The sequence below is a fragment of the Stenella coeruleoalba genome (assembly GCF_951394435.1).
Source record: "Stenella coeruleoalba genome assembly, chromosome: 19".
Taxonomy (NCBI): domain Eukaryota; kingdom Metazoa; phylum Chordata; class Mammalia; order Artiodactyla; family Delphinidae; genus Stenella; species Stenella coeruleoalba.
The window spans coordinates 14,812,080-14,839,246 of NC_137165.1; the positions used below are offsets into that span (position 1 = coordinate 14,812,080).

Sequence of the window (27,167 nt, forward strand, 5' to 3'; positions counted from 1 at the left end):
GAAAAATAGTGAGATCTCCAAATCTAGGACGGAGATACCTTCCGCTAGAGAAGATCTAAGTTGAACTAGAAGTAGTCCCACGTGGCTTGACACCTGGACTACCCAGGCTCTACGTACCTGACTAGGTTCTAGACATCGTGTTCCCTCCTATGCTCACTCCTTTTCAAATGTGTTCAAGTCCCGCTGAATAGCAAACTGTACAATCCTTTCTCTTCTGCCCTCCCAACACCCACACCCTCCAAATAAAAGTCCAGCCGCCAATTCTATATTATCTTCGCAACTTTTCGGGAAATCTAAATCTTCTAAATTATTTTTAAAATCCAGCAGTCATCCAATTCAGCTATTACCATAATATACCCACTCCCCATCTATCCCATTCCCTAACTATCTTTAGGATCAATTTTTCTGGGCACCTGACATCTTTCAAACACCAAATCAGAAGTCGTTTGATCTTGAGAAACTCTAATAGGAATCATACAAAAATAAGTGATGATAATACTTATAAGTGTTGCAATAACTGCAAATACTCGAAATTACTAGTGGTTCAGATCTAGCAATCTAGACCTTCCCCGTGATTCTTTCACTTTGGCTCAACCTCAATGACAATCACAGAATATAATCCATGTTAAAACAATTTCTATTTAATCCATAATCTCTTTCTACATGTTCTATCTTAAATTTCTCCTCCTACTACTTTTATTTTCCACCTACAGCTCTGACTATATCAAAATCTCTTCATACGGCTTCTGATTGAATCAATAAACTGTCTTAGCTGAATGTGAGGCATCCATCTCTATATACCCCCACTTCCAATGATCACATTTTTCAATCTAATCAAGCTTCTCACCCTTCTGCTTTCAAGCTTTTTCCAGGCTGGCCTCTAACCTTGAATGACTTTCTACTCTAATTCTTGCTTGCCTCGTTGACCTTTGTTTACACAGTGATAGAGAATAGGATTCCAGGCACAATGCCAAATAACATGCTTACTTTTAACATTCTACTGATTAATGTAGGTGGAAATTGTGATACTAAAGTTAAAATTTGGCTTTATAGGCTGATTTCATTGGTTTTGAATTGGGAGTTAATGGTGTATTTATCTGAGGCTGTAAACAGCATAGCATCAGTTGGCATTCTAACTGCAAGCGAGAGTAAGAGGTGAAGACCTACGTGATAGCATTTATTCGTAACTGAGTAGTGCATTAGCATTGAGCATTCATGTTTACTTTGCTGAGAACAATCAGCTTCTAGAAATCTGAAAAACTGAATATAATTGGTAGGTTACTATTTATAACACAAACCAAAAGTTTCTTGATTGAGTTATGAGAAAACTCCAGACAAAAATTCAGGAAAATATTTCAAACGTTGGGGGGAAAAGAGCCATCTTTATGGTTCATATTTCTCGCAGCACTTAAGTAAGGCTGTTTTCACTGAATAAGCATAAATATAATCTAATTTTATTTAAAAACAAATAGGAAGCATTTGGCACAATTTAAAACTTTACTGCCATGCTATAGACAATTTATGGAACCACATAATGGAAACTTTTATTTCATTTTTAGTATTCATGTCTAGGGATTTCTTCTACATTTAAAAGGCCACCTGTAAACAGATCTTTGTTCATATATTTGATAAAATAACTTTCTTTCACAGGGATCAGAAAACAGCAAATGATGCTGGTTACCATGGTAATTCAATTCTGAGTCAAATATTATGTTGGGCCCTTTGCTAACATTATTTCGCTTAATTCCCGCTCCAATCCTTTCAGGTATTATTCCTTAACCAGTAGAGAAACTAAGACTCAGAGAATGTTAAGAAGCTTATACAAAACTAAGTCACACAGGAAGCAAGAGCAGAGCCAAGAGTCAGTCTGAGATTGGTTCAACTCCAAAGTCCATGCTCAGATCTCTATGCTGTACTTCCTCTATAGCAGACTTTCTTTTCAGAGGAACCCGTCACTATAGAAGTACAGCTTATTTCCATTTCTACTTTTCTGGTCTGGAGTATGAATTCCTTGTCAGCAGAGCCCATGTTTTTTATATAACTTTGTTTTCCCAATTCCTATTAGAGCAGCAGTATCAACAAGTTATTGCTAAATGAAAAGGGGATATTAAATTCATTGCCACTGTGCCTAAAAGTGCCAGGACACATTACTCTAACTCAGCTCATCTGTAAAAAGAACCAAATTTTAAACAAACAACCTTGAAATGGGTACATAAACCTTTCAATGGCCACTTTTATTATGTTCATTGTGGAATGACTGGACACATATCAATCTAGCTGAGCTGTGGCTACTATGTAATTATTCCAGAAACATAGTTTTATTTTAAGTCAATTCATGAAGACAGAAACACTCTGCAGCTAACAACCTGTATTCCTTGCCTGGGACTATTTTTCCCCTCATATAGGTAGAAAAACTAAATCCATAACTTTCGAATTGGAACAGTAACTTTTTCTGGTCTATTGCTTTTGAAAAAAGATTATGAGACAAAACACAAAGAAAGACAAACATCATAAAATAACTTTTATACAGGATTAGTAGATCTGTTTACATATAAAAAACAGAAAGGCCCTCATTACATTTAGATTTCACATAAATTACACAGATTGACTTTTTAAAACTACTATTCAACTTTGTTTAAAGTCCCTTTTAAAAATTTCATTTTGAAGGCACAGTGCATGAAAATGAACCAAAGACTGAAGCACTTGAGATGAATGAGTTCTGGGCACCTCATATAAATAGCTATAGATTGTTCTGGAGCTGGGGAATGTCACTCTGAAAAAATGGGGAGGTGAAAAGTTGATTTTTAATCTGTGTGTAAAAAAATACCATTATGGCATACCTCCAGAAAGTCTGCAGCATGGCCAGCATAGAAGGTAGCTAGTATACTCATGTTATGCCATTTGTAAAAGCCATAATCATACATATTTATATAATTTATATCCAAATGCCTCAAAATGGTAGCCTATTTTCAAGTTTCACAATAGATTCTGCCAAATGGAAATCAACTAGGATAATATTCTGAAAGTCAAGTGGAATATTAATGAATTATTGCTAAAAATAGGAGGATTGGATGTTGGGAAACATTTCTTCGTGAACTGGAAATCCAAGTTCAGCTGACATTAATCAAGGGCTCTAATCACCCCCCCCCCAAATCTGCTTTAATTAAAGCAAATCAGAAACCAAATACTTATCAAAAATTTGCTATATAGAAGATCACTGAACATCAACCATAGTGGACTTTTTTGTAGTAACATTAAAGTTGCTCCTGTTAAAAACAATTCCACCAGAGAACCATAACATAGGGCACTATTACAGCATTCATAGCCAAGAAGCTTTTAATACAGCAAGGACAGAACCTGGCACAAGTGCACTTCAGGCCACAATAAAATGATTTACTGCTGAAAATAAATGGAAATAGAAGAACAGGTCCTGGTTACTGAGTAACCTGGTGTTAGCTCAGAAACACAATAAGCTCAGGCATAAGCACTACCTTTTATTTATTTGTCAACTCATAATTAGTTTTAAGTTCAATATTCATTAATTCAGCAAATCCCATTCAGGTGAAAGTTACCAAAGATTAACCAATCAATCACACTGGGCCAAATATACATTACGTTTCCTTTCTGGAGGATGACAAAGTCCCAAAGCACATTCCCTCCAAAGAGAATCGCAAGCATTCCTCAACTGGATGGGATCCCGACTACTACTCAAATGTTCAGCGAAATACATCAAAACTAAAGGGTCTTTCCTTCTGAAATTAACTTGAGTTCATCTTATTGAACTGCATAATCAGTACAAGTGCATTTACATAGGCAGACACTTTGAACATTACCTACTCAATCACTTTGCTTTTATTAAGGAGCTGGGAGGGAAGAAGGCTTACAAACTGATCACCAGGACAAAAAAACAAAAGCCTTGTGAGTAAAGAAAGGCACAACTCAGGCTTGGGCAAATTTCTTAATACTGTGATACTTACTTGCCTCCATGACTCCAAGGAAATGGAAAGTCTCTAGGAGAAATACTGAAGAAATGCATTCCCCATGCCATATGGCTTCAACGCCTTAAGCAGTTGATGTGGTCTCATATTAGATTAGATCCACAAATAAAAGACAAAGCAGGGCAGAGAACACAGTCTTAGTAGTCATTACCCTGTACATTCATGTTAACAGGTAACATAGGCTGAGAAGGCCTTGTTTTCCAGAGCAATGCAATTATTTAGAAATTCATTAGAGTTTCAAGATTCATAGCAGAATTTGGTTTTCCTTTCAGGAAAAATTATTAAAAGAACTACCTGTATGTTCATCTCTAAAAATAGTTTACACATGCTTAAAAGGCAATGGACTCCAGCCACTGTGATGTACAGTGAAAGACATGTTTAATTTAAGACAGAGATGAATTTAAAAGGCATCCTCTAGTGAAGACCAATGCTAATAAAGTAAAGGTTGTCATGTCAACTTTGTTTCATTTCTACCTGCAATGTCCCAAGCAGAGCCAGCCACTCATAGGCCCTTTGTTGGTTTTCTGACTTTGCACTCAAAAATAAAGCTGCAAAAAGCGATACCACCACATCATCCCCTTAAGGAAAATGTAGAGCATTATTAGAAGAAATTAAATCATGTATATTTCATTAAGTATTAGCACCCCACAAACTCTGTCCTGTGTACGTGGTGGGCTAAGAGTGGGGTGGCAAGGGCTCAAAATTTCGAGTTGTTAATAACAGGATTAATACCAGAATGGCTTAACCCGGAACCACCCAAATTAGATCACAGATACTCATTAATAAATGTCATGACTTCATTATTCCTGCTAAAGCAAATCTCTGTTTATGAAGCCACTTTGGGTACATTTCTCACAATACTTGGTTGAATGACCTAGATGGGTGGTAAACCACCTCCACATGAAGGCTTTGGGATGATAGATACATTAATGGATATAGAATACAACTTGAAAAGATGAGAGCAAGTTTTTTGATCCCCTGAATTAGTACAAGTTCAGCAGCAACTTGGCCATTAAAACATTCAAAGGTATTAAACCATTAGATCATTGGTAAGACTCATACTTACAAAAAGCATCATTTCCATTGAATAGCATGATATGACAGACACAATAAAACGCAAATCTTTTAGGCCTTTGCAGTAACCCCACTGGCACTGAAGATAACACTTTCTCACTACAGTGTTACTTTTTTTTTTAATGGAGGGAGCCATATTTAAGTGCTTTCAACTGAACTTTTAACAAAATTGGTTGATCAAGAAGAGACCGTCAAATGAAACATTAGGACAAAGAACCCAATCACACGCAGAGGCCTTTACGAATAAGGTTGGCCAAGCTATTTCAATAACAGGATGCTATGATAGGGCGCTGGCTTGGGCTAACAAGGAGCGTAGATATTCTGCGTTCAAAGGTAGGTTAAGAATGTGCAAGTAGGTCTCTTCCACGCTTCCAGGTATTTTCAGTAGAATTCAGATCTTGTCGATTGCCAGGTCATCTGAAAACCCTAAGTGTACAACATAGAAAAAGGTTCAAATTTAGGAAATAGTAAAGAATTAGGCATTCCTAGAATAAACTAGTGCTTCACAGATAAAAGCAACAGCACCTGTGGGTTTTTACCAAGTTAAAAGATAGGCAACACGAGTTTTAGCTTTTGCTAGATCTCCCTCTCAGCTCTACGCAAATGGACACTGAGATCTTTTACAACAGTCAACAAGTTCTCCCTTAAAATGGGGATGTTTACAGCTTTGCTAAACCTTACACAAGAGGTAGTGAAATCCTGCTTAGAGCACAGCCCACCAGTTCTGATCTAGCCTTGGAACAGGTAGAAAGCCAAATACGGAAGCCCGTTTAATCATTTCCTAATGTTACATAAGTTTCAAAATCAATTCAGCCTCCATTAAACCTGAATAATAAGAGAAACTCCAGCTATTTAATAACTAGAGAAAAGTACTCCTCAATAGGTTGAAAAAACCTCGAGTTTTTAAAGCTTTATGTCAGATTCTGACTGCTGTCCCTGCCTTAATGTTTCTGGATTCTTTTGGCCATTTAAAATAAAGAGAAAAAGCTAAAGCCACTAGTAAACACCTGGTGTGCAAAATACAACATCCACTAGTTGGCTTTCTTCAGTTATAGCATAAGCTCCAAACAGCTCATCTTAAATTAAGAAGAAAAACAAAGTGGCTGTCCCATCTCTGCATAAATAGAAAGCAGATTTTTTTTTCTTTTTAAGGTAAGAGTACTTTAAGGAGGGGAAGTTCAAAACTGCCAGCCAAATTCACAGAGAATACAGATTTAGCAAGTTAACTTCCCAAAGCTCTTTGAAGAAGCAAAATAGTCTCTCTTCTTAATGCAGTGTCTCCCAAAAGGAACTGTAACTTTGCTTGGTACTTATGCTGGAAGAGATGCAAGGTGTGTGTTTCAATGTTTGCTGGAATATAATGTTTCCTCTTCAGTGTCTGTTTCATCCTGGAACTCGTGGCTTAAGAGAGACTTCTTGGAGCCGGTTGACATCATGCGAATTTCATCTTCATATTCATCATGATGCTGCCTGAGCCGATGAAAGCCATCCTTGTGTCTGTTAGACTTGATTGAGCAGATGCACCAAATAATGCAGGCTGTTAGGATCAATGCCGACATGGTGGCACCTGTCAACCAAAACCATCACGTGAGTGGTGTTCTAGTTGAAGAATACATATAAGCAGCTGCTTACAATAGCACTTTTTATATTATGCCCTTCATTTATTTTATTTTCATTCACTTAAAAACAACCTTTTTTATTACAGAAGTGGTACATGTATCATGTGCAAAATTAGAAAAATACAGACAAGCAAAATACTAAAAACCCATACCCCAAACTCCACTTCACATCTCCATTACCCCGAGGTCATTTTTAACAACCCTAGGGCATATTTTTTCTGGATTTTCCTTCACGTGTGTGTATGTACACATATATTTTTTCTTTTACCACAATGAAATCAAACTGTGTCTACTGTTGTGTAACCTGCTTTTCATCAATCAATGACTTCCACTTTTCCTTTCTGGTAAATTTTCATCTCATCCCAAATCCCTCATTTATTTAAAATATTTTTACATAAGGTTATCAGAGTAACAGTCTAAGTAACAGAAAATAATACCAATAAAATCATAATAAAAATTAAGTTCATGGGACTTCCCTGGTGGTCCAGTAGTTAAGACTCCAGGCTCCCAGTGCAGGGGGCCTAGGTTCGATCCCTGGTCAGGGAACTAGATCCTGCATGCATGCCACAACTAAAGATCCCACATGCCGCAACTAAAGATCCCGCACACGACAGTGAAGACTGTGGGTGCCGCAACTAAGACCCAGCGCAGCCAAATATTAAAAAAAAAATTAGGTTCACAACAGCAAATGGGTGGCAGAGCCAGATTTAAACTGAATCCCAGCTCCTATGTTTCTAAGCACTTAGTGATTTATGCTTTATCCGATTCAAGTTAAGAACTCTACCATAAACACCCCACAACAGGCTCTATGATTTGACCATGTTTCCAATATACCACTCTCTCTCAACTAAGGATCTCTCCCCAACACACCCTGTAATAAAACTTGGTTATTTTGCATCAGGTCCAAGTTGTACTTAGAAATGAACCAAGGTTCTTTGTGTCAAAAGATACAATACAGCAGAGTATTTATTATTTTACCACATTTTTTCTTTCTAAACTTTCAGTGATTCAAGCAATGGCACATATTAAGCCTGGAGAAAACAAATATTCCCTCCTTCCAGGATCATGGAAAAAATAGAACTAATATAAGTCAAAGTCCAAGGGACTTATGATCTTAGTATAAAGCAAATCATTCATTCAATCAACAACTCTTCATTAAGACCCACTACATGCCAACCCATGGTTCTAGGCACTGGGAGGCAGATGAAATCCCTGTCCTCTCAGAGTTTATGTTTTAGTGGGAGAGATCGAATACAGACAAATAGATGACTAATACATAATGTAACGGCAGGTAGTGATAAGTGCTTTAACAGAAACAAGCGGTGGTGAGATAGTGACAGGGGTACTATTTTAGCTAGGGTGATCAGGGAAGGCCTCTCTGTGGAGGTGACATTTGAGTACAGACCTGAAAATGTGATGGGGCAAGCCATGAGAACATATGAGAAAATAGTGTTCCAGGAAAATCATGTTCAGATAGGAGACGTTAGAAGAAAAGTGATTATTTTCGGGTGATTGTGGAGGTGATCCACTCTCAAATTGAAATGTCAGGATTGGTTTTAACTTCAACTACTGAAAATTTAAATTTTTTTACCTGATACAGTTACCACAAGCTCCCTTGGCAAACCAAATATCCGGTTATCTGTGTCAAAGACTATTACCACAGAACTGGCTGCATCATGATGCACAAAGACCTAGGAAGATAAAGTGCAAGAATTAGGAAAAAGTTTACCTAAGGTATATTGTATCCCTGCTATATTCCTAGGGCCTTTACAGCAAACCAAGGGGATGGTTCATTGTCATCTAAAGTACACAAAATGCTACAACAATTTCCCTTTTGTTGCTAAAGGATAGAAAGATAACAAATACCATAATCAAGAGGCGGTCACATTTTTCTTTATTCCCCACAAGCTTTCGAACAAGAGTTTCAAATTAAATATAAGTATTATTAATAATAAAAATTTACATGAGACCACTCCAGTTGAGTTTCTTACCTGGGAGTGTTGTTGCTGATACCCATCGGCAATGGCATTGATGTTATGGACACCTGGGGCTAACAGTACATGGAAATAACCTCCCTCTTTTGTGTGTACTTTTATTCCTTCATTGAGCACAATGACTGCTTTAGAGATTGGTTTTCCAGTCTTATCTTTAACAAATCCATGAACTCCCTTGTGAACCTTAAAAAAATACATGTTTAAGATATAAATTTATGTTTTCATAATGCCAGATATTCTAGAGGCCATAACTTGAGGCCTGACAAAAACAAACAAAACAACAAAACCCTCTGTAAGTCTAGCTTATTTGTCCCTCCCCACGGACTCTGACCTTGTTTGCTACTCATTCACTGCTTCAGAGGCACGGAGATGGAAATAAGGGGAGAGAGGCCTCTGATAGAGTCAAAGCCTAAAATGTTTGAACCCAAGTCTTCCGACGTCTTGAATGCTTTACTTCCCACCACAGGACACTGTCTCGAGTAACTCCGTGTGATATTCAAATGGAAGAACCTGCAGCATCTCACAGGGTTAAATTACCTCAATATACATCAGATATGCGAACTCATGGCACCTGTTTAGGCAATAAAAAATGAACAAAACTCTCCTTTCTACATACATTTAAAATAAACAATACAAAATTTTGGTAAAAGATTAAGAAAATATTTTGGTAAACGTTTTCAATGACCATATTCCTGGGAGTTTGCTTCTAGTTAAAAGGGAAAGACTCACCTCCACCAACATGCTAAGAAGAGATTTTTTATTTTCTGCCCACAACGAAGGGAGTTGTGCTGCACTAGGAAAGTAGCAGCAGCTTGTGTATACTGTGATTTCTGGACAGTGGCCATAGGTAACACTATAATCCTGGAATATAAGATTCAAAAACAAATGTAGGAAAATTAATAAGTAAAAGTAAGAATGAGGCTAGGTAATATGACAAATGGAATGAATGGAATAAAAAGAAAAGCTGGGTGATGTAAACAAAGAATCTGTAAAGCATTTTACAGCAAATACAAATAAACCACTTGGTATTATAACCAGTCACAAACATGGCCACCCCTAAGAGAGTTCTTAAGATCAGGGACTATGTCTAATTCATTTTTATATCTCCAGTGCTTCCTACAGTGACTGGCAGTAGAGGGGTTCTTATTAGGGTTTATTGAATAAATGAATAAGTACATGCAGAGGGTCAGCTTCCCTCTAAACCCTGGAACTTCACTGCTGTTACTGCTGTTTTTTTTTTTGTCTTTTTTTGCGGTACACGGACCTCTCACTGCTGTGGTCTCTCCCGTTGCGGAGCACAGGCTCCGGATACGCAGGCTCAGCGGCCATGGCTCACGGGCCCAGCCGCTCTGCGGCATGTGGGATCTTCCAGGACCGGGGCACGAACCCGCGTCCCCTGCATCGGCAGGCGGACTCTCAACCACTGCGCCACCAGGGAAGCCCCTTACTGCTGTTTTTGAGTTCTTAGAGGTAAAAGCACAAGTATTTGCTCTCTGATACCCTCAATCTGCAGGCTCGAACCTACCATACAGCAATATAGCAATTATTTAGGTAGGAACTACTTGTGTGGACAGGTTCCAAAATCTAACTTACCACTTTTTCACCCCAAACCTGTTCTTCTTCCTAATTCAATTAATGACAGTAACTCATTTTCTCACACAGGTATGAAATCTTTTGTCTTTGACTTCAATTTCTTGCTGTCATCCAGAATTTGCCAAATCCTGTGAATTCCACTTCTACAATATCTCTGGAACTTCATCCCTTGATTCCATTCCCACTGCTACTACTCTAATCTAGGCCCTCAGTAGTTCTCGTCTAGGCTCTTCTAAACCAGTCTCCCTGTGCCACAGTCTCTCCTTCCTCCAAACCATCTTAACCCACTGTTAAAAGATTTCCATAGAATAGCTCAGATCATGTCACTATATCCCTGCTCAAAACCTTTCATGGCTTCCCATTCCTTACTAAAAAACAAAGCATTCAAAGCTTCAAACTCTCTTTCCATTCTTGTCTTCTGCTGCTCTCCATTACATCCCATATTCTAACTAATGTAGACTGATTCTTTAAAAAAAAACATTTATTTTGTATTGGAGTATAGCCGATTAACAACATTGTGTTAGTTTCAGGTGTCCAGCAGAGTGATTCTGTTATATGTAGACACGTATCTATTCTTTTTCAAATTCTTTTCCCATTTAGGTTATTACAGAGTATTGAGCAGAGTTCCCTATGCTATACAGTAGGTCCTTGTTGGTATAGCAGTGTGTACATATTAGACTGCTGCTTGACCTCTGCCCTTACTGCTTCCTCTTTATGGATGTCTCGGTTCACCATCTCTGCATCCCTAATGCCATCTCATCTATGAAAAGAAGGCTACATCTCTGACTAGGTGTAACCTTTTCTGTCTTTAATTTCTCATGGCACATTGAGATCTCTTCTAGATCATAGTGATTAATTCTGTAACATAGTTATTTGTTTAATGGGCTACAGAATATTCTCTATCTTTCATATAGAAAAGTGCCTCACGCATAGCAAGTTCTTAATAAATAAAGGAGGGAAGGCAGGCAGAGAAAGGAATGAAGTCAATTTTCTGGTTGCACGTGTGAACGGAATGATGAGCTAACCACCCATCTGCTAACAACTCCTGACTAATTTGAAATGGATGGACAACAAATGAAAATGCTCTCAGAAAGAAATTAAAGATGACATTAAATGGAAAGACATGTTGTATTCTTGGATAGCAAGACAATACTGTCGAGATGTCAAAACAACCCAAAGTGATTTATAGATTCAACACAATCCCTAACAAAATCCCAACAGCCTTTTTGCAGAAAAAGAGAGGCCAATTCCAAAATTCAAGTGAGACTGGAAGGACCCTTGAGTAGCCAAAACAATCTTGGAAAATAACAAAGTTGGAGAACTCACAGTTCCCAATTCAAAACTTAGTACAAAGCTACAGTGTTCAAAACAGTGGTCCTAGAATAAGAATAGACATATAGGGGCTTCCCTGGTGGCACAGTGGTTGAGCATCTGCCTGCCAACGCAGGGGACACAGGTTCGAGCCCTGGTCCGGGAGGATCCCACATGCCACGGAGCAACTAAGCCCACGTGTCACAACTACTGAAGCCCACGTGCCTAGAGCCCCTGCTCTGCAACAAGAGAAGCCACCGCGATGAGAAGCCTACCCGCTTATGAGAAAGCCCGCGGGCAGCAAGGAAGACCCAACGAAGCCAAAAATAATAAAAATAAAATTTAAAAAAAAAGAATAGAGATATAGACCAATAGTATAGAATTGAGAATCCAGAAATAAATCCATACATCTACGGTCAATTGACTTTGACAAGGATGGCAAGACTATTCAATGGAAGAAAGAATAGTCTTTTCAACAAATGGTTCCGGGACAACTGGACTTCCATATGCAAACAAATGAAGCTGAACTCCTACTTCATATCATATACAAAAATCAACTCTGAATATATCAATGACCTAAATATGAGAGCTAAGTCCATAAAATTCTTAGACGAAAACACAGGGGTAAATCTTTATGACCTAGCATTTGGCAATGAATTCTTAGATATGACAATAAAGCATGAGCAACGAAAGAAAAAAACAAATTTGGCTTCATCTAAATTAAAACTTTTGTGTATCAGAAGTTTTCTTGACATTATCAAGAAAGTGAAAAGACAACTTACAGAACAGGAGAAACTATTGACAACAGAATAGGAGAAACTATTGACAAATCAAACATCTGGTAAGGGTTTAATATTCAAAATATATAAAGAATTCTTATAACTCAACAACAAAAAGAGAAAAACCCCAACTTTAAAATGGGCAATGGATTTGAATAGACATTTTTCCAAAGAAAACATACAAATGGCCAATGGGCAAATGAAAAGATGCTCAATATCATTAGTCATCAGGGAAATGTAAATCAAAACTAAAGTGAGATACCACTTCACACCTACTATGATGGCTATAATTTAAAAAATGGAAAATAAATGTTGGTGAGGATGTGGAGAAACTGGAACCTTTATACATTGCTGATAAGAATGTAAAATGGTTCAGCTGCTGTGGAAGTTTGGTGGTTCCTCAAAAGTTAAACAGAGAATTACAACATGACAAGCAAATCCACTTCTAGGTATATACTCAAAAGAATTGAAAACTGGGGCTTAAACAGATACTTGTACACGAATGTTCACTGCAGCATTATTTTCAAGAGCCAAAAGGTGGAAACATCTGTCCATCAAAAGATGAACTGATAAACAAAATGTGATCTACACGTACAATGGAATATTATTTAGCCATAAAAAGGAATGGAGTAGGTGATGTATGCTTCAGAATGGATGAACCCAGAAGGCATTATGCTAAGTGAAAAAAGCTGGACAGAAAAGAAAAAATATTGTACAATTCCACTTATATGAAATATCCAGAATAGGCAAATACACAGAGACAGAGAGTAGATTAGAAGTTACCAGGGGCTGGGAGAAGAGGAGAATGGGGAGTTATTGCTTTGGGGCACAGAGTTTCTGCTTGGGGTAATGAAAGTTTTGAAAATAGATATGGTGATAGTTGCATGACACTGTTAATGTAATTAAAATATCACTGAAATTATAATTAAAAATGGCTAAATTGGCAAAAAAAATTGCTGTCAGGGGTTAGTTAGTTTAAGGGCTATCATGTCAAGGAAGCCACAAAGTAGATGCCATTCACTTTACTATATCAGAAAAGTCACCTATTCTTTCACTCAATGTCCAATATGTATTTATAATTCCATTCTCACCATATTCTATAAAGCATACCTTCATGCTGCCCAGGTGACTGTGCCATTCTGCTCCACGCATTACTCCTCCTGGAATATTCTCATCTATAGAAGCATTGAGAGATGTAGGATCAACAAGATCATAAGGCAAGTCCTCATCCTCTCCCAAAACAGCAACAACAATAACAAAGGGTAGGGAGAATACCTACCTGATTTATTGGGGCAACTGGGCTGACCCATATGCATCGATGGATGATTATTTGCATAAAGAGATGCCAAGTGCTTTAGAGTCTCTTTGTTTTCCACTACAAAAAGAAAAATACAGAAGTTAGTGGAGAAATTGAAAAGATTTGTCTCCAAGTGCAACTTCATGGACACAAAAGTCATATTCCTTTCCTTCTAGTAAATCTTGTACCTCACTGAAGTTTATTGAGGAGTTATTATAATTAAGCACACGGTTCTGTTCACTCCAAGATAATCTGACCAAGAAGATAAGCATCTTCCTTATATTAAAAGGCACTAACGGCGAGTTTAACAAGTTATCACACTAAAATACAAACCTATTCTGGTATGTTTTACTACATTTGGGGGCAACTGTGGCCTAATTACAATATTCCTTGTAAGCTGCATTGCAAGCAACACAAATTATCTCCATATACAATGCCTCAGAGAGATTCAACAGGCAACTGTTTAACTCACCACAAGGTGCAACCAGTCAGTCAAGGTTTAAAGCAGGAGAGGGCAATTCTGTATTGTTAATGTTTGGTTACATAATATGGATTTCTTGGGGTGGGCATTCTGTCTTATTCCCTTTTGTATTTCCAATGTCCAGAGATATAATAATTGTTCCATAAATGTTTATGGAGTAAAAATTGAGCAGATGTGACAAGATGGCTACACTGAATAAAGCTAGGCCATCATTAGATCTGACCTCCCTGTTCCAAGTAACTGAACTGTTGATGTATGTACAGACTTCTTAGGCTGTTTATTCATGCAGTGTGCTCAAATGCTCACCATTTAAAAAATTTTTAGAAGGGATGTTACCTAATTGAAATTTCCTATTTAAGCTTAAATAGTATATATGTAAAGTGACACTCTACATACCTGTTTGTACTGGCTTGTCATATGGGTATGTGACCAGCACTGAACCACCATCTAAAGCAACAGAAAGACTGAAGTCCTGTTTCTGAATCAAATTTTCAATGATGGCTTTAGTTTCAGGTTGGGAGGCATTATCTAAAAATATAGAAATGTCAAACATAAAATACCAAGTTTTAAAATTTTAGTATGAGCAGCTAAGAAAATATTCCCTACTTGAGCACAGTCAAAAGGCTAACTTACAAAATCTGTAGATAAATACTTTATTACTCCATAAGCCACTACCTCATGCAAGAAAGATACTTCCTAGGAGGCAGGTTATTTTGAGTTTTACACCCTTTAGGATAATGTTGAAAGGTTAATGACTCTAACCAAGTTTAAGAAAATTCTTACTAGAAACAAAAAGGGATGGACATATCCTCTTTTAAAAAATAATAACCTGTCCTTGAAAGAAAATAAGATTTTCAGAAATCAGGGTATTTTCTGAAGCATTGTTTGCAAGAGCAAAAAATTAAAAAGAAACTAAATGTACATCAGTAGGGAAATTGTTGAATAAACTAGAGTACCACCATATATTAATAGCATAATAAGATGCCATTAATAAGAATGTTAGAGATCTATGAGTACTGAAATAGTTAGATGTCAATGATATATCCAATAAAAATGTTGCAGAACAATATGTATAGCTGATGATCCTATTTAAGTAAATAAGAAACAGGCCCCTTCAAATCAATACACACATACATTGTGTGTGTGTATACGTGTGTGTACACTCATATATAAGAGAGTAGAGAGGAAGAATATACATCTCTGTATGACTATGATGAAAACCTCTCCCCCAATATTATTGATTGAATTTCTAAGAAAAAAACTTGAATTACTTTTGCAAATGAATAACAAGAAGAATTTGAAAAGTTTTCTAGATGTCTCTATTCATTTATATTGTACATCCTAAACAAGAAAGCACCCCTTACTCATCTATAAAATAGGATCAACCAATCTCCTAGCAAAGAGAAATAAAATTATCTACAAAGTACTTTAATGACCTAAATATTGGTCTTACTTGTGAAGTCTGTATCCAGGTCTTTGCCACGAGCATTTGTCTGTCCTGTCTTTGAAGTACAGTCTTTCTCTTGTGCTCTCTCTCGCCCATCTGGATTTAGAGAAGGGACAATCACAATTCTAGTCCTGTCGACCAACTAAAACGGAAACAGAAATCAATGAGTTTATTAGCTCTATGTAGAATCAAAAGGTACCCTCCCATGCTTCAAACAGAAAGTCTTTATTGTTTGTTTTAAACACAGATTTAAAAGGCAGAACTGAAAAATAAATAAAATTTCTCTCTTGCTCCAAAAAAATTAAAAAAGAAACAAAAAACTGCACAGCTGCTGTTCCCAGAGACCTCCCAATATCTTACAACAGGGTCAGAAACCACTGTCTGTAGGCTAAACCCAGCCTGCTGCTTGCTATTGTAAATAAAGTTTTATTGGCACACAGCCTTGCCCATTCATATGACTTTTTTTGTTCTGCAATGGCAGAGTTGAGTAGTTGCAACACACAACATCTGACCCACAAAGTCCAAAATATATACTATATGGCCCTTTATAGAAAAAGTTTGCTGACCACTGGCTTAGATCAATCATAACTGACCAATAAATAAAAATAATACAAATACAATAAACACAATAATATTGTATTTATAATAATATTGTACTTCCAGATTAAAAACTGGAACATATAATGTGACAAATATCAATGTATGTCTGGAAACAATGAGACAGAAGAGTTGAAATCAGCATATCAAGAAAAAATGAGGTGGGATATTTGTCTTACTCATAATTTCTCCCTCAAATGAGCCATATCCAGAGGTGTTAATACCTACATTTATGGCATGAATTTCTGATATAATTCATCCTACATATTTCTAATAATAAATCAGAATAAGTGATCCCTGGTTTATTTATTCTAGTAAAATTGTCAATAGCTTGAAAATATATTTGCAATCCTTTAATTCATTTATGCTGGAATCTCTGAGGGAGATTTTTTTCCTATATGCTTGGGCTTAACCATATGTCTCTGGGTATATGTATATTTTCTTGAACTCTCCAGACAATTCTGGCACTTAGCTCAAAACAAATGGCAATCTAAAGTGATCTAAGCCTAATTAGACCAGTGAGGCAAATTCTCATAAACTAGGAGTTCTGAAATTCCTGGTAGATGTTTTACCTGGGATAAATAGTCTCTTATAACCTTAAGATCAGTAGGTAGTAACTCTGGCTAAATGTTAGAATAACCTAAGGAGCTTTTAAAGAAATATTGATGCTTCTGGGGATGGAGCCCAGGCACTGGTATTTGTAAAAGCTTCCCAGATGTTTTCAATGTATAGCCAGGGTAGAGAACCACTGTCCTAGGTAATCTCCCTTTTAAAAAAGAACAACAACAAAAATCTTTGAAATACTCCTGCAACTCACATGAAGAAGTCAATGGGATCTGCTTTGCTGAAAATGGTAAAATAATTTTTGATCAAGTCTGATTTAAGTTCATCTCACGTAATCCCACATCATGGGATCCTAATCATGACATCAATTCTTTCCAAATTTCTTTCAGGGGAGGCAGTAGGGTAAAACAGAACAGCACAGGCTTTAGAGTGAGACATGCTTGGGTTTAAATCCCTGCTTTACCACTTAGTAGCTGTGTGACCTCCTGTAAGTTATCAAATATCTCTGCCTCAGTTTTCACATCTATAAAACGAAGCTAACATAATTGCAGGGTTGAGGATTAAATTATGATGTATGTAAAGTACCTAGCACATAGTAGGTATTAAATACTAGTACTTTTTCCCTTTCCTAAATTCTATACAGACAGTGCCAATTAGCGAGTGTTCTAGACAGATGCACACTCTTTCCTTCCTTTCCCTAAGACAACACAGAAACTAGGTTGCTTAATCATACATAACCAGCTTCTGGATCAACGTTCTATTCTATAGTCACGAGCGACTAAAGTAGGCACTGCCATATCACTTTTTCTAAAATCTCTTAGCATCCAAGGTGTCCAATAATTTCATCTTTATTACATGAAAAAAAACCCGATTTCTCTTCTACCTCGTTTTTCAATATACTATCCTAGTTATAAATAATTGGCAATGGAAGTCCCTCTAATTAGAATATACATCACTGTGAGTAAAGATTGGAAGGGTAACATAAAGGAATAGAGGACTGAATGCAAATCTTTATTATTTTTTTCCTCTATGGCTCTTAATACATACAAAGAAATATAATAGAAAGACACTATTAACAATGACTATATACCAAGGTCCATTTTTAAAGAGTAAAGTGTATAATGACCTTAAATGTACCTCTGTATAAAATCTAACAGGAAGTTAAATTTTTAAAAAATGGTGCCTTGGTATCAGTGTATCACTGAGCTTTTTCCTTTTAAAGCATGTCAAAACAGGCTATTTTCTTACTTGGGTAACAGCTGGGTTCTTTTTGTAGTTTAGGCAGAGAAATTCTGCCAGAGCCAAAAGAAGTTCAGTTCCAACTGGAGCATTTCCATGGATGCCAGCAACAAAACGAATCTTTGGTTCTTCAGGCTCAGATACATTGGGCTTATTGGAGATTTCAAGGGACCAAATGTGACGATATTCAGCACTCTGTCCCAAACTTTCAAAAACCAGAAACAAAAAGTCAGCAAGTAATCAAGTATTATGTTAATGCTGCCTTACAGATTTTAAAAAAACAAATGAGAACAAAATTTGAAAAGTCTTAAAAAGTCTTTAAAGAGTAAATCTTTATGTCAGACTACTTTAAGAAAATTAGGTTCCCTTAATCAAAGAAAGTCAAATAGATGTGAGATACTATCAGATTTAGGAAAGATCATGATTTAGTTCAGCATTCCTCCAAATTGTCATTCTCCTATCATCTTCATGATATTTACCCAATCTTCTATAATCTATACTACTCTTTAGTTAATATATGTCTTTTTTTTTTTTTTGGCTGTGCCGCCTAGCATGTGGGATCCTAGTCCCCTGACCAGGGATCGAACCCGCGGCCCCTGCAAGGGAAGCATGGAGTCTTCCAGTGAAGTCCCAGGGAAGTCTCTAGTTAACATATGTCTTTTAAGTTAACTCACTTAAAATTTTATTATGGAAATATTTAAATATACACAAATGCAGAGCACCTTACTTTTAAAATCTAAATTAATTTACACAAATAAGACATTTTATACTTTAAATGCAGTACCAAAATTACAGCAAAACTAATTGAAAAGGCCTGCCTTCTTTGATATAAAGGGAGATTTACAAGAGTTAGATAGAAAAAAAATATTGGCATTAAATTGAGGATTAATAGAATAGACAAAGTACCACTATCTCACAATGGTATTTAATGATACTTAGCAACCGTTGGAGAACCACCGAAAACTGCCTTGTGTCCCACCACTGGCAGGTGTTGCATATTTGCTGGGGAACTATTTAACTAAGAAGTCCATGTTTAATTGAAAGGTTAAAACAAAACAAATGAACTAAGTAAATGGATAGCAAAATAATGTCCAATTTTTTGTTTTAAAATAAGAAAGTCTGTAACGTCTATATGGCACTAACATGGACAGTATTAAAACCTGACCTGGGCAGAAATGTTCAAGAGTCAGTTGCGGAAGAGAGGTAATTGGTATTGCCAAAGTAAATATCAGTCTTTGCAATTACAGACATTATAAACCAGTATTTGAGGAAGTAAATTTACTGGTAAAATTAAAAGAACCAATGAAGGAAAAAAAGTGAAAAAGTGAAAGTCTAGTTAATGTTCATTAGGTTTGTAGTAGAGAACTGTAAGTTCAGGGCAAAAAGTAAAGGCCCTAAAATAGGCAAATAATAGGAATCAACAAATCAAGGAAATAGTTTTGAGACAGTGAAAGTGAAGCAGAGAAGCCTAAGAAGTGAAGGTAAAAGTTGTCTCAGCCATCAGTTTTACATAAGCCGGTACTGCATGTTTTCCCAGAACCCTCAATCACATACGTCCCTAAGGCTTCAGGGAACCATGACTGTGAGTAGAGACTGAAGCACAGAAAATGACAGCCAACCAGGCTTCATTATTTAATTTGAAGAAAAGGTTAAACATGATCCCTGACAAGTGAGCTCATAGTTCCAAATTTGTCCCTGCCCCCAGCAAAATGAAACAAACTAAATAATATTTAGTCAGAACGTGAATCTGCAACTGAGAAGTAGAAAGGGTTTTGAAATCAAAGTAATCATTAGAAAGAATGATTTTACATTTTCTGGAGGCACAAGCCACACACTGCTAAACTAACAAGTAATTCTGCTCCAATGTTTCTCATAAAAGTTTCCAAGATTCATTGTTAGAAAGATCTCCAAGCAAACATCTGTTTCAAAATAAGTGAAATCCAACTCTCTATACATTCAGCTCCCAAATATCTCTAAATAAATTACAAGAACCATTTAATGTGGCTTATGCTAAATGTAACCTCTTTAAAATGAAGAAAGAAGGAAGGAAGGAAGGAAGGGAGGGAGGGAGGGAGGAAGGGAGGGAGGGAGGGAGGGAGGAAGGGAGAAAGAGAGAGGGAAGGAGAAAGAGAGAAAGAAAGAGGAAAAAAAGGTAGCAAGAAGGGTGACACTTACTTGGTAAGATTTGTAATATGTGGGTAGTTCATCACAAGTCCTCTCAGAAACTCTGATAAGTCCTTGTATGAATGGTATCGATAAAGAGCCAGATTTGAGGAGGAGCGTAACATGAAGCCTTCCAAACCATTCTCAGCTGAAAGGTCTTTAATTAAAGTTTCAAACTCTTTAGTAGTCGGATCGCTGGCACCCTCATTGTTGGTGCTGTCCCCCTTGCCTTTCTTTGATTCATTGTTTGAATCTGTTGAAGATCGAACAAGTGTGAAGTTGACCTGAACAGCACCTTCACTGTTTACCGTCACATTCTTGGTAACTGGATTATACCTGTAATAAAGGAGACAGATCAGAGCCACGCTTCTGCAGCTGGAGTACCCAAACCCTGGGAAAACAGAGGTGTGCAGAGGATATGTGAATCCTAGAGATAAATGTGGTGCATCTCCCTAAAGGGTCAAATTGTTAACTTTGTGAGAATTTAAGATTTGTTTTAAACATTAACGAAGACCATACAAGGGTAGACTATAAAACATAAATGAGTTTTTAAGATTAAATATATGACTTCAAAAGAAAGCTCATGCTTGCAGTGTATACGCCCATATTTCCTGGAATCTGAGTTCACTTGTCTGTCATCAGGGAATATGGTGGAAAAAGTTTGAGAAGTACTAACTTAGGACATTCTCTGCCAAACGCATCATTCTTGCCCCATTTTTCAGACACCTTGATGCTTTGGTTTTTCCAATACTATGCCAAAACTGAAAAAAACCAGAATAAACTTCTTTACTCGTTAAAGTTCTAACCCATTCATTTACAGACCACTTGATATTTGAAAACCATTTTTTAAAAAAAGGTAACAATAACTTTAGATGTTTCCATGTATTTACCCTTACTTCAATGAGTGTTCAAACTAACTCTTCAGAAATAAGAGAGCTAGTAGGGGGAGGGGAAAATATTCTGTGGGAACACCTACATGTATCAAATATAAAAAAGAAAACTACAAGAGGATAAAAATTATAAGTTTCGACTAAAAAGTAAGGTGGCTCCAGTTCTAAGGTATTTGTAAAGGAGGAGGAACATAAGGAATATTAAGTTTTTTCCAAGGGAAAAGGTCATAAGTTAATTTTTTCTTTTCAAGTAAATATATCTTTGTGGTGAGAAAAACTGTAAAAAATATGAAAATGGCTTTTCTCAGAGAATTAGCAGTAAGTAAGAAAATCTCACTTGATGCGAGAAGGCAAAGGTACAATAATAAAAAATAAGTGTCTGTGAAAGAGTTTTAAAAGGGTACAAATGTAAAGTGGTGGTATTTTGGGGACAACATGACTAGAAGTATGCAGAACAGAAGTCTTTTTTTCCCTACTAACAAGTACTTCCCAGAACTGTTACCCATAGTGAAGGAAATCAGTCACTATGGCTTTACATCTGGACAGGGGAAGGTGACCTGAGAGGATGAAGGTAAAAGAGGCTACTGTTCAAAGTGAATAATTTCACAGATTCCTTACATTTGACGGTTCATGTACTCACTGTGCCATCAGAGAAGAGTCAAATGTGTAACCAGCTCTAGACTTCTCAGCGTTAAACTCAAGGTTGCTTAGCCTCTACAGGGCTTTCTGGCAATAATCTTTTAGAATGGAACTATGCTTGTTTCATCTCCAAGCACTCAATTACAAAGCATTCAGTAACTCACCCTCGAGCAGATGCTGTGATTTTATAAGTTCCTGGAACCAACAGACGCCAGTAATCTCCAGTTTTGTAAGTAGTTACTGGGTGATTAATTTCAGCAACACTAATGGTGGCATTTAATATACCTCTGCCATCTGTGGCATCTAGGACGAATCCTTTGACACCCTGATGAACCTGGATAAAGCACAAGGACACCCAGATTTTACTGATAAAGATCATCATCTAATTATTTTGGAAGTTCACATCCAAAATAACAGATTGTTAAATAATGTAAACATGTAGAACAAATAGGAATTCAGGAGCTCAGAGTAAAGCTAAATGTAACCGCCCATTAAACAAAATATTTCAGTTTCTGAAAGGCTAGTTTTTCATAAGTTAGATTTGTCTTTATCTTCCTATCAGCTACAGAAAGACATTTTGAGGACAAGTGGAGGAAATTTGAACATGGATTAGGTATTAGGTAGTATAGGGAGTTACTGTTAATTTTCTTAGGTGAGATAATAGCAATTGGAGAAGTCAGGTAGGAGAATTAACCTTATTTTTAGAAGATGTATTCCGAAATACTTTGGGATAAATATCATAACACCTGCAATTTATACTGAAATAGTTCAACAAAAGTGTGTGTGTGTTTATATATATATAAAATACAAATGCAGCAAAGTATAAAAATTGTTAAACCTAGGTAAAGGAATAGTAGTATTTATTGTTAGTCTTATAATTTTTCCTGATGCTTACAAATTTTCAGAATAAAATGTTCTAAAAAATTAGTATGCAAACTCACAGCCATTATGCCATTCTACTCAGCAAAGTACTGGCACAAAGTATTAGTCAGATTATCCTAATAATTTTAACCACTATTAGCATATTTCTTATAGTCTACCTATTGGCCACGATGCACATCCAAACAAAAGGAAATTAATCGTTTCACAGTAAACCAATGGCGAAAAAAAAAAAATTTACCCCATAGCCCATCTTTATCACTTGACAAATTCTTAGGCATGTACCCAATCTATAGCAGCCCTTTATAAAGACAAGGGTAAAAAGTGACCACTAACCATTAAGTGCCAAACATCATCACTATATTGTTTAATCATTTTTAACTCTTCTCTGTGCATATAAATAAACTCATTTACATCCATGAATTTTCTAGATAAATATACGAAAACATGAACAGGTCAAACTGGAATTCAAATGAGGTGTATTCTAAAATCAATGCATGAAAACCACATGTACACACAAAAATCTTCTTGCTCTTGGGAGAAATTTCATGTCACTCCAGAATCGTCACCTGTTTCAGAAACTGGATTAGAGATCTTCGATTCTGTTCCCAAAATTTGGGCAGATCTTTCTCAAATGGGTATTTCACACAACCAAGTTCAATAGTCACTTCAAAGCAGTTTGTTTGTAAATAGTTCCAGTCCTGCATACCACCTGAAGGATAAAAATTTTAAATTAGTTACTCTGAAGAAGTTCTAACTAGCTCAGATCCCAAATCGTAAGCAACATTCCTAGTAAAAAGCCAAATTCATCTTTTATCAGCATGGCTGAAAACCAATAATGCGTTCATTTGAGAGCTCTCTGATGCTTGTGGTCCAGGTAAAACATCTGTACTTTCATGTTCAGGAAGAATTCAAGTGTAGCTCACACTCTTCTTCTTAGCACATCTAAAGTTCTTTGTAATAGCCAGCAGTAAAATATAACACTTTCATGAGGTTTCAGTACATTATTTTACTCAAAGGTCAAAGTACACCAAATATTAAAAATAGTTGAAATGGTAATTTGAATGTTTTAAACTATTTATACAATATTTTTAAAAGAATGATTCTTTCTCAAAATTTAAAAATCAGTAACAAGCAGTACCATCCAGGGGGACAGAAAATCCATCAAGTTATACGGCCTTAATATAAAAATGTTTACCTGGGACATTGTACCAACTGGCTCCATTTGTTATTCCATGAGGAAAATATTCATTAGGGTACATATTCTTGCAAGGTCTACCTTGAAACATCTGGGAGTTTTCCTGGAAAAAAAAAAAAAAGAATCTTTACTTGCATTTGTTTGTATCTGCATCAAAAAACATGGGAAGGATAAAGAAAGATAGGAAGAGTGTTTAACAATAGGGTATATGTGGGGGTGGATGGAGTCACGGGAAGCAGTGACTTTCTACCTATTTTTTAAAATCAAAGCTAAACAGTTTATGCTCTGTAAAAAAAAAAGTGAAGACTTCATTTATTACTTGTAATTACAAGTAATATAAAAATCCAACCCAACCCCTCTCAAAAACAAAAACAACACTGTTCATATTCGTACTTTCATTTCATCATCTCAAGAAGCTTAAAGTCCAAAAGAGGTAATTCACACACAATGGAAAGTAAGCATCTTTCTCTGACTTCTTGGGGACTAAGGTAGCCCCGCTGTGCTTTGACTGCACTCTGTACAATTATTTTATCCTGTTAAAACTGGTTGCACCTCTTTTCCCCCTAAAGACAATACACTACTCCTTGAAATAGTTTGTGTCTTTGTGTCCTCGGCATCCAGCAGTGTCTACATAGCACGTGTGCAATTGCTTGTTCAATGGAGAGTAAGAAAAACTGCCACAGAGGCACAAATAAACACTACTGGGAGCTAGAGGAGAGAAAGATTATTTCTGACTAGAGTGGCAGGGGAATTTTCCTGAAGAAATTAAGCTTTGAAAGGTGGTCAAAACTTCATTTCTCTCTTTTGTAAATAGAAAAAGAAAAAAAGTACAGAAAAGTGTAAAGAGAAAAGTAATTTCTCACTTTCCCATCACTGAGAATTAACCATTTAACTTTAAAATATATAAAACAACCCCCTTTCGTAAACTTGACATACCAATTACAGGCTTATGATCCCACCAATGTTATCAAATGAAAGCTATTGTTTTAGGTTACTGGAATATTTGTGTACATGCTCTTTTGCTCTCTGGTTTTTCCACTAAACACTTGCACACATCTTCTATGTCTCCATATCTTCTATGTCTCCTATCTCCATTTCCATCAATATCTATCCATTTGATTATAAATTATATAGATGTACTACTGTACTAATTAATATAGTATGTATATTACAAACCTGCATTAAAAAAACATTTTAAAAACAGAACGTCTAATATAGTCTTCCTACATCTTAACGGATCATCTAGTATAAAACCCACTCTAGACACCACAGTTCTAGGCAATTACTGTTAACATTTTGACTTTATTCTCAGAGCAATAAGGAACTTGTGAAGATTTCTGATGGAAGGGTGATATATGATATATTCATGGCTCTAGGAAGTTTATTCCAATAATAATGTGAAAAAATGGACCAAAGCCAGGGAGACTCATCAGAGTACTACTGAAATAATTCAACTGAGAGATAATGAGCATCTGAAAGGTTGTGACAGATAGGTTTTACCATGTGTATTTTACCATCTTCTTTAATTCTCACTACTCTACTTTGATAATCTTTTTTGAAAAAACTAATTAAAAATTTTAAAGCAGTTTGACAACTTAAAGAAGATAGGGGGTGAGGATGTAGGTGTCCAGTCTCAGTCCATATATAAAGAGTCTAAAATATATACCAAGACAGTAAATGATTCTCTTCTTTTTGCTTGGCTATAGTCTCTGATCTTTTTATAATAACTTTCATTATATGAAACAACTTTTTAAAGAGGCATTTACATAGTGGTGACAGCTAAAGCAACTGGATGCAATTGCCAAGACAGTAAAAATGGCTAAGGACAGAATATGGAGGCGGGAAAAAAAGTAAAAGAGAGAGGTTGAGCCACTGAAAGAGAAAAAAGGAAGCAAAGCTCTCTGCTATATAATGTAACAGAGATCAAGGGGAGAAGACAAGAGCGTTAGACTTCAGAGGTCAAGAACATTTTAAAAAAATAGACTTCTGGTAACCTTTGAGGGGGCACTTCCAGGTAAAACAATGTAGGCAGAAGACAGATGACAAGAAACTGAGGCATGAGAGAACAATAATGAAGTGGAGATAAGCAGAGACTATTCACTTTTCTTATTCTTTTCTTTTGACTTCTTTTGAACTAATTTTAGAGTTGCAGAAAAATTGCAAAAATAGTACAGAGAGTTTTATATGCCTTTGATCCAGCTTTCCCTGATGTTAGCATCTTATATAACCATAGCACAATGATCAAAACAAGGAAATTAACACTGGCATGATACTATTAACTAAAAAAACCTATATTTTATTCAAATATCACCAGTCTTCCACTAATGCCTCCTTGAAATTTTCTCTTCACTTATGTCACACTGTATAGCTCCATTTTCTCACTTTCACTTAATTGAATTCATTGAATTTCATTATACTTAAAATATAATAAAAGTTATTGTAGAAAGATTAGAAAATTGAGGCAAACCAAAAGAAAAAAATATAAACCTAGAGATCACCAATCATTTAATAGTTTGGCATATAACTTTTGACGTTTTTTTAGCCTACATATGAACTGAGCATGGATACCCCACCCCTGAGTCTTCTCTAGGTTCTCAAAATCTGCTTTATTGAAATATAATTCACATCCCACACAAGTCACGCATTTGAAGTATACAACTCAGTGGTCCTTGGTATATTCACTCAGTTGTGTGACCATCGCCACAGTAAATTTTCGGACATTTTCATGACCCCAAAATAAACCTGTACCCATCAGCACTCCCCATTTCCTCTCAACCTCTTCCCTGCCCCTCCCTACATCCCAAGCCCAAGACAATTACCAGTCTATTTTCTGTCTCTATGGATTTGCCTATTCTGGACATTTCATATAAACGGAATCACACAATATGTAGTCTCTTGTGACTGGCTGCTTTCACCTAGCATGTTTTCAAGGGTCATCTAAGTTGTAGTTTGTCTCAGTACTTTATTTTTTTTTATGACTGGATAGTATTCCATTGCATGGATATATCACATTTTGTTTATCCACTTATCACTTGATGGACATGTGGGTTGTGTCCATTTTGGCTATTATGGATAATGCTGCTATGAACATTTGTGTACAAGTTTTGTGTGGGCTATGTTTTCATTTCTCTTGGACATATACTTAGGAGTGGGATTGTCAGGCCATATGATAATTCTATATTTAACATTTTGAGGAACCGCAATTGTTTTCCAAAGCAGTTGTACCATTTTACATTCCCACCAGCAATGCACAAGAGTTCCAATTTCTCCACATCCTTACCAACCCTTGTTCTTTTCTTTTTTTTTTTTAAACTATCATCCTAGTGGGTAAAAAGTAGTATCTCGTTGTTTTGATTTGCATTTCCCTTTTTGTGAGCTTGTCGGTCATTTGTATATTTCTTTGGA

The 27,167-nt window shown here is 36.3% G+C and overlaps 1 protein-coding gene across 1 annotated transcript in view; it reads right to left on the reverse strand.

Annotated features, from left to right (window-relative positions):
* Nucleotides 1-1,593: 1,593 nt before the first annotated feature.
* The window catches only part of CPD (carboxypeptidase D), a 68,026-nt gene continuing 42,452 nt past the window's right edge, over nucleotides 1,594-27,167 (reverse strand). Inside the window, exons 9-21 of the mRNA XM_079904430.1 lie at nucleotides 23,763-23,865; nucleotides 23,134-23,276; nucleotides 21,850-22,019; nucleotides 20,169-20,492; nucleotides 18,003-18,198; nucleotides 15,600-15,735; nucleotides 14,543-14,674; nucleotides 13,648-13,743; nucleotides 13,479-13,543; nucleotides 9,415-9,546; nucleotides 8,683-8,868; nucleotides 8,283-8,382; nucleotides 1,594-6,639 (exon numbers count right to left, since the gene is read on the reverse strand). Of these exons, the coding sequence (XP_079760556.1) occupies nucleotides 6,413-6,639; nucleotides 8,283-8,382; nucleotides 8,683-8,868; nucleotides 9,415-9,546; nucleotides 13,479-13,543; nucleotides 13,648-13,743; nucleotides 14,543-14,674; nucleotides 15,600-15,735; nucleotides 18,003-18,198; nucleotides 20,169-20,492; nucleotides 21,850-22,019; nucleotides 23,134-23,276; nucleotides 23,763-23,865 (2,010 nt within the window). The 3' untranslated portion in view covers nucleotides 1,594-6,412. The remainder of the gene's footprint in view (nucleotides 6,640-8,282; nucleotides 8,383-8,682; nucleotides 8,869-9,414; nucleotides 9,547-13,478; nucleotides 13,544-13,647; nucleotides 13,744-14,542; nucleotides 14,675-15,599; nucleotides 15,736-18,002; nucleotides 18,199-20,168; nucleotides 20,493-21,849; nucleotides 22,020-23,133; nucleotides 23,277-23,762; nucleotides 23,866-27,167) is intronic.